Source organism: Alligator sinensis, unplaced genomic scaffold (genome assembly GCF_000455745.1).
Source record: "Alligator sinensis unplaced genomic scaffold, ASM45574v1 scaffold437_1, whole genome shotgun sequence".
Classification (NCBI taxonomy): domain Eukaryota; kingdom Metazoa; phylum Chordata; order Crocodylia; family Alligatoridae; genus Alligator; species Alligator sinensis.
In genome coordinates, this window is record NW_005842176.1 from 955,366 (window position 1) to 962,710 (window position 7,345).

The 7,345-nt window shown below is 50.1% G+C and overlaps 1 protein-coding gene across 1 annotated transcript; it reads right to left on the reverse strand.

The window, feature by feature from the left end:
- Window positions 1–3,927: 3,927 nt before the first annotated feature.
- Window positions 3,928–4,805, reverse strand: SDHAF2 (succinate dehydrogenase complex assembly factor 2; the record flags this gene model as incomplete). The annotated part of the gene is made up of 2 exons (XM_025206940.1): window positions 3,928–4,209; window positions 4,634–4,805. Coding segments are annotated over 2 exons (303 nt in total), but the record flags the coding sequence as incomplete, so codon positions are not given.
- Window positions 4,806–7,345: the final 2,540 nt, after the last annotated feature.

Genomic DNA, 7,345 nt, shown 5'->3' on the forward strand with positions numbered 1-7,345 from the left:
TTGGTCCTGTGGGGAGCCCCAAATGACACAGATCTGGAAGCCAAGCACCTGCTCTAGTCATGCTTTCCAGGGCCAGCAGATCTTCATGTTTGGGGGGCAGGGGGTAGATCATGGACTGTCTCCCGTGAAGAGTAAGGAATTAGGGAGACACAGGGAGCCCTTTTCCCCCTGCCATTCCAGCTAGAGGTCTCTGCTTCCACCACCCTGCAAGGAAGATACTCAGACCCAGCAATCCAGAGCCATGGCATAGCCCTTCTACCTGTGGGCACTAAGGCCCTGGAAAGAGAAGGCCAACCCCTACTCTAGGGCTCCCATTTACATTCTTCCTGTGAGAAAAGAGGATAGGGGAAGGGAAAAACAGTGAGAGCAGTGAGAAAGGCAAGGCCTAGCCATCAAGATAGAGGGAGGGTGGGAGAGTCAGCCAGGTCTGGTGTCTCTTGGGGGAGAGGATCCCATATGGTATGGGGCATGGGGTAACTTGTCAGTCCTGGATGGTCAGGTACCATTGGCCTGACAATCAGAAAAACTGCAAAGCAGAGAAATTGTCAAGATATTAAGCCCATCACCCTCCTCATCCAACTTGTCCCTGTCAGCAGAGATGCAATCTGATCTCTAGGGTGAGGGACAGACATCAACCAGTTTAAGTGATCAGAAATTGGTTTAAACCTGTAACAGATGTTCAGTGCACATAAACCAGTTTGAAAATGGCTGAAACTGTTTTGAGATAAACCTGGTTGAATGTAGTATCAGACTTAACTGATTTGGGTCAAACTGGTTTATGCAATGTCAGTCCCAGACCCCTTCCTGGTTTAAGTTAAATCAGAGTCCCCCATCATCTTGGCATGCTGTCTGGGCTGGATGGGGCTCTCTGCTCCAGAGAGCTGGCCTGGCCCCTCCCCTCTGCTCCCTGGCTGCAGCTCCAGCAAGGAGTGCAGGTACAGCAGGGTCTGCTTAGCTTCCTCCTGCTCCCCCCTCCCTGCTCAAGCAGGGATTCTCCTCTCCTGTCTGCCATACACAGACACCTCATTAGTTAGCATACCACATGCTGGCTATGGTCCTGTTGTGGGAGACAGGACAAAGGCAAACAGCACAGTGTTGCCTTCCGGCTTTTGGGAGCTAATTAACTGGTCAGCTGGTAATGTCTCTCCATTCCTTCCTTGGAAAAAGTTGTTTAAGAAGAGCTTAAACTAATGAAAGAAGCTTTTGTTTTCTTAATGGGCTGATAAACACTGAGTTGGGGGGGATAAACACTGTGTTATATCTCAACTCCCTGCTGTGCGGCTGGGGTGCGGAAGGACCCCTCCCTAATGAGAGCTCCTGCTCAGACCTGACCATGCCTCCCCCCTCAGCTCAGCACTCTAAATGGGGAAGGCTGCTCTGGCACCCCTCAGCTTCTAGCCTGAGCCACTGCAGGTATGTGCCAGCATTTCTTGAATGAAAAGGGAATGTCTATCCACCTCCAAATCAGTTCAAGCTCTGCAGGTAGACTAACCTACAAAGATTGAATCAGTTCAGGATCAGGCTTTTTGAATGTCTGTCCCTAGTCTAGCAGGAGTGGAGACCACAAAACCCACTCAATTGAAAGATGGGTCTTTGGGGAAGGAACTGCCTTCCTGTTCTGTGTTCATACAGCAAAAAATTCAATGGGATTCTGTGCCTTGACACACTGAAGCAGCCTAGAAATCCCCTGTTAGGCAATTTGCAGCTGGTATATTAAAAACATAATGTATTTGTTCAAGTTGCACAGCACAGGGGGTGGGATGGATCACTAACATCAGGTTGCTGTTTCCTGCATGAATTAAATATTTTAAAAGAGTTGGAGGAAGACCAATAGGTGGTAAATACTCTTGCTGGTACAGCTTGGTCCCTTCTGACTTGTGATGATGAGACTGATCGAAAGAGCAGCTAGAGCCACAGCACACATTAAACTACACAGATTTTTGAGAGCCACCAGTGAGAAATGTGGTATGGTTGAAATGCTCAGGGATTCAGGATGAATTTCAATGAATGCCATGGGGCTACTCTTAAGTAGCTCTAAGAGGGAAACATCATGCCTGAGGCTGATACTGTTGGGAAGTCCTTAAGGAAATGTAGCAAGACCTTCAAAGCAGGGACTTTCAACACAGAGGAACCTAGAGAAAAAGGCAGTGGCTGTTTGCAAAGTGGCAGAACGGAATAATTAAGTAGCATAAATTAATCTGCCTGCTGAGATGCAAATAGGCAGGCAGGGCTGAACGGGGCAGGGAACGACAGAATTAATCATGAAAAACTGCAAGGTTGAACAGCCTCAGGCCAGGAATAGTACAAAGTCAGGAGCCTTTGTGAGTAGTATGTGAAAGGGCAGACCCAGCTGCCTCAGCAACCTGACATGCAGTCAGCAGATGCCTGCAGTCATCACACCCACCGGGTTCCCCACGCAGGACTGGCATGGCAGGGCTCTCCTACCGTAAGAGGCCTCCAAGCATTGGCAGTGGCTGGGGTTCAGTAAGCAGGCTTCATCTTTCCTTGTCACTGCTGCAAAGGCCACTAGAGGGTGCTCTATTGCTAGCTGAGCTATCCTTAGAACACGTCAAGGCCCACCTGGTGGTGAATGATCCCGTGGCATTCGCTGGAAAAGCAGAGCCATGAATCTTGCTGTCACAGGCAAGTTCCCGTCTCCATTAATCACAGCCTGCTAATATTCTCTCTGGTGTTTCAATTAGACCTGGCACACAGCTACTGTTAAATAGCAATGCCCCATCCCGGAGGTGACTGTATTTAGTTATGGGTGAATTAAAGCAGTACTGTTAATTGAACAGTACACTTCAGGATCTTCTTTTTCCTGAGCTGTTCTTGATGAAGGCGGCAAGTCTGGTGCATGGTGCATTAGACAGCTGGAGCACTTGCTCCATAGGAACAATGGAATCAAAGGATTCACACTGGAGCAGAGAAGGGAATTGTGTTCACTTAGACCAGAAGCATCAAACACATGGTCTGCAGGCAAGTTGTTTCATCTAGCTCATCAGGCTACCAGAAATTGGTGGGGTATGGCCTGCCATAGAATCTAGGGCCCCTGTACGCTGGTGGACATGGCCATGGGTAGCAGGGGGATGAGCGATGCTCGTGCCAATGCAGCCTCACATGGCCCACTGCTGGTTGCCCTATAACCACTGTCTGGGCCATCCCCATTGCCAGTCCCTGCTTCTATCTGCACACTGTCCTGGGCAATTAAGCTCGGGGCATGGGGTGAATTTAACGCCTCTGTCTTAGACCCACCCATGAGGGTATTTCCAGTAGGCAAAGACAACATGCCAAACTGGAGTCTACCCAGCATAAAACAGTCAACCACCTCACACAGCAACGTGCCATGCGTTTGATAATGAGTATTCAGAGGCACCATTTGACATTTCGTCTGACAAAGTATTCCCCCTTGCACCCTGGTACCATGCTGGTGCAGTGCTAGCAGACAGAATGCCCCCTTCAAAGTCAAACTTCTCCTCTTCTGGTACTTCACAGACTCTTTATTATCGCATTGCAATTGAAAGCCTTTCCTAATATGACTCAGCATTTTACCTCTACCCACAGCCCTCTGCATGATGCCCTTTGGACTATTTGTTGGCAGACTGGTGGGAAACACAGTTGTTGGGGGTAGCTTCTCTCCTTCCTACTTTCAAACCTCCCAGTCAGAGGATGCCAAAATACAGGGGCAAGGATCCTACAGTGGAAGGATGCACAAGGAATGGTGAAAATGCTGCAGCCATGAGTGAGGTTCCCAGACACACCAGGAGGCATTCTGCAATGGGTCAGAACATGGTCATACCAATGTTCGTGCGACTGTTGCCTCAAGGGGTGGTATACACCATTCAGATGCATGCAACCATTGCTGGGTTGGACTGCAGCACTACACCATGATGGAACCAACCCATTCATAAATTCCAGTGTCAAGAAAAGTGTTTGACTCTTTATTCAGTGGGGCGCAACCACTGAGTGGAGGATTTCATGTTGAGGGAGATCAGCAGTGCAGATTTCCAAAGAAGTCCAGAGCCTTAGCCTCTACTCCCACGGCTGAAAAGATGGTCCTGGAGACAACAGGGTGCCTTCACTTGGGTGGCTCGAAGAGGTACTCCAGGTCTGGCTGTCGCAGCCTCTGCTCTCTGTTCTTGTTCTTGGTGAATTCTTTCAGCATCGCCATCACTTCATTCTGAAACACCTCTGGGGTAGGCTTTGCTTCTGCAAGGAGAATGTCCTTAGGCTCACATCTTTGCCCCTGCATTGTGCTAAGCCCTGATCCACCCCAGAGATGACACAGCCCTGATTTTACTGCCTTTCTAAAACCTAGTTCACTAAATGCTGTGGGACCCACTAGGACAAAGCAGATATCTGCTCCTCCTAACCCCAGCTCAGCTCTTGGTTACAGGAGGGTGCAGGCCCCCACAGCCCACATGAAAGGGACCAGCTGGCAATTAGCATAAGCCTGGAAGTGTGAGGGTTGGGAGCCCCTGCCATTCTTTCAGTGTGACAGTCGCTGCCATGGCTATTCCAGTCCATGAGCTCAGTGGAGCTCATGCATGTCCGTTACCACAGAGGGCTTCCTGCTCTATGTCACCATGGGAGATGGAGCCTCCATCTAGATGGTGCTAGGCTGCAGCTGTACCTGTCGCCCAGTAGTAAATATCCCAGTCATTGCTGGGCTCGTTGATTAGACGGTCATAGAGGTTCAGCTGTTGCTCAGTCATGCGGTGCAGATTCTCCTTTGCAAAGAGGCTATGACCAAGAGAGAGAGAGGAGCTGAGAATTATTAGGAACAGAAAAAGTTCCAGACCAGATCAGACCTGGTGACCCTCTAGCATACTGGCTGTGCAAACAGCAGCCACCACATGATGCAAAAATAGACAAAAGAAACCCTGGAGTAGGGAGGTATGAGAGTACCCACCCCACAACTCATTAGGTCTCTCTACTAGTTGTAGATTAGCTAAAAATCTGAAGCATGAGATTTACTGTCTCTGTCCAGATTCTTCAGTCATCCACTCAGGTAACTGTGGACCTGCTTGGTACACACATTAACACCTGATACCTCCTGGCATCTAGCTATGTTCTTAGCATTTACAACTTCCTGTTACAGTGAGTTCCACCAGCTCATTATACACTGGGTGGAAACACCTACAGCTCCTTGATTTGGGTGTGAATTTGCTTTCAGCTTCATTTCATGCACTTTTGCTATAGGGGGCAGAGAGCAGTGAGGTACCCTGTTGCACTTCTCTTGGCCACTTATTTCATTGACTTTCTCTGGATTTTACAGCTCATTTCAAAGCTTGGGTGACGGTTGAGTCATTCTTGTTTTCCCTCTAAGTCTTGTTACCTCACTCTTACTGGCACTGAACTTCCCCTGCTGTCAAGCTGCCCACTTGTCTCGCTCGGCCAAGTACTACTGAAGTTCCACGCAGCCCTCCCTAGTTTGACTACCTTCCACAAGGACTCTCTGGGGTGGCAACTTTTACTGGACCAACTGCATAGTTAGCAGAAACCACAGACAACCTTTCAGGCAAAAGGTGTCTACTGTGGGGCCAGGAAAGGCCCTGTTGCCCTTTTCTTGGATGCCTGTTATTTCACTAACTCCTGTGTCCCCTTTTTTGGCCTGCTTCCTAGGAATGGGAATCTTTGCTTGTCTTCCAGAGTGGTGGTTATCAACCTTTTCAAGCTGAAGGACCCCCTTGATAGGTTCACAGACACACTCACTTACATGCACATACAGACACAGAGACGCGCATATAAACATAGGTGAGTGCACATACACACATACAGACTCTGGGGCGGGGCTTGATGCCAGCTCTTAGCTTTCGCTCAGTTTTTTGCTTACAGGAAAATAGTAGAGTGATTCTTCTGTTGCAAAGAACTCAGAAGAATCAAAACAGGTCAGAGTGTTTTTAACACCATGGATTCCTATTTGAAATCTCTGGGCTTACTGGGTGAATCATGTTTGCACACCTAACAGTGCTAACACTAACATAGCACCCTGGTTTGAGAATCACTGTTCAAGAGTTTCTTCCTCCCCCAACCCTTCTCACTGCTCTGCTCTAGAGGAAGGCCACTTTGTGCCTGAAGGCTTACCTAGGACATATAGAGGGGCTGATAAAATGCATCACCCTGAAAACCTTTCACATACTTCCTCACTCTTCGGAGCTACATCATCAACCCTCCAACCTGGCATAAATTCAGTAACTCACTACTGCTGGGTGGTTTCAGTCCCTCCAGCTCCAGAATAAACCCATCAGAGTCTGAGACCTGGGGTCCTTGGGTTCCTGGCACACTGGGCGGAGGGGGTGCCCAGGGGAGACCAAACCCAACACCAGAGTCTGTGTGTATGTGTGCACCTCTGTCTCTGCGCATGTCTGTCTGCCTGTGAGCAACTGTGTGTACGTGCATGTCTCTGCATCTCTGTTTAAGTGCATGTCTGTGTGAGCTCCTGTATCCAGAGCCATCCTCAGGGGTGTGTGGGGCCTGGGGCATATCAGCCCGTGCGGGGCTGGGGGGGTGGCGGCAAGTGACTGGAGCACGGAGCCAGGGGCATGTGGTAGCTGTGGTGGAGCTGGCGGCATGTGGCAGCCACAGCAGGACCTGTACAGCACTGTCCGTGGGGGCCATGGCAGTTGCCCCAATTCGCGCCCCCAGGGACAGCCCTGTCTGCATCTGCACATCTGTGTGCATGTCTGCGTCTCTGTGTGCATCTGTCTGTGGGCATGTGTTTTTATGCGTGTGTATATGTGCACATCTGTGTGCATCTGTGTGTGCTTCTGTGTCTGCACACCTGTGTGTGTATCCATCTGTCTGTGCACGCATCTGTCTGTCTGCGTGTCTCTGTATCTGTGCATGAATATGTGCACATGCACATCAGCACATTTGCATCTGTTCATGCACTTCTGCATCTGCACACATGCCTGTGTTGGTCTCTGAGTGTGTGTGTAGGCACATCTCTGTCTGCGTGTCCTCTGTGGGCTTCTGTGCCTGCACATCCATGTGCATGTCTGTCTGTGAGGGTCTGCCTGTTGGTGCATGTGCACATTTCTGTCTGCTTCTGCATCTACATACATATCTCCATGCATGCCCATGTCCCTGAGCGCGCGGTCGTGTCTCTACCCATGCCTGCTTGTGCATGGCTGTGCCTGTGTGCACACACACATCTCTCTCTGCGTGCCTGTGAGCCTGCCTGCACGTGCTTGTGTCCGCATGCAGGAGTGCATCTGTCTGTGCGCCAGTACGCGTGCACGTACATCCCTGCACATCTCCGGGGGCGCCTGTGCATACTTCTGTCTGCGCGTGTGCCTGCGGGGGGGGTAGGGGGGGGAAGAGGTGCACCCGGCTGTGTGCG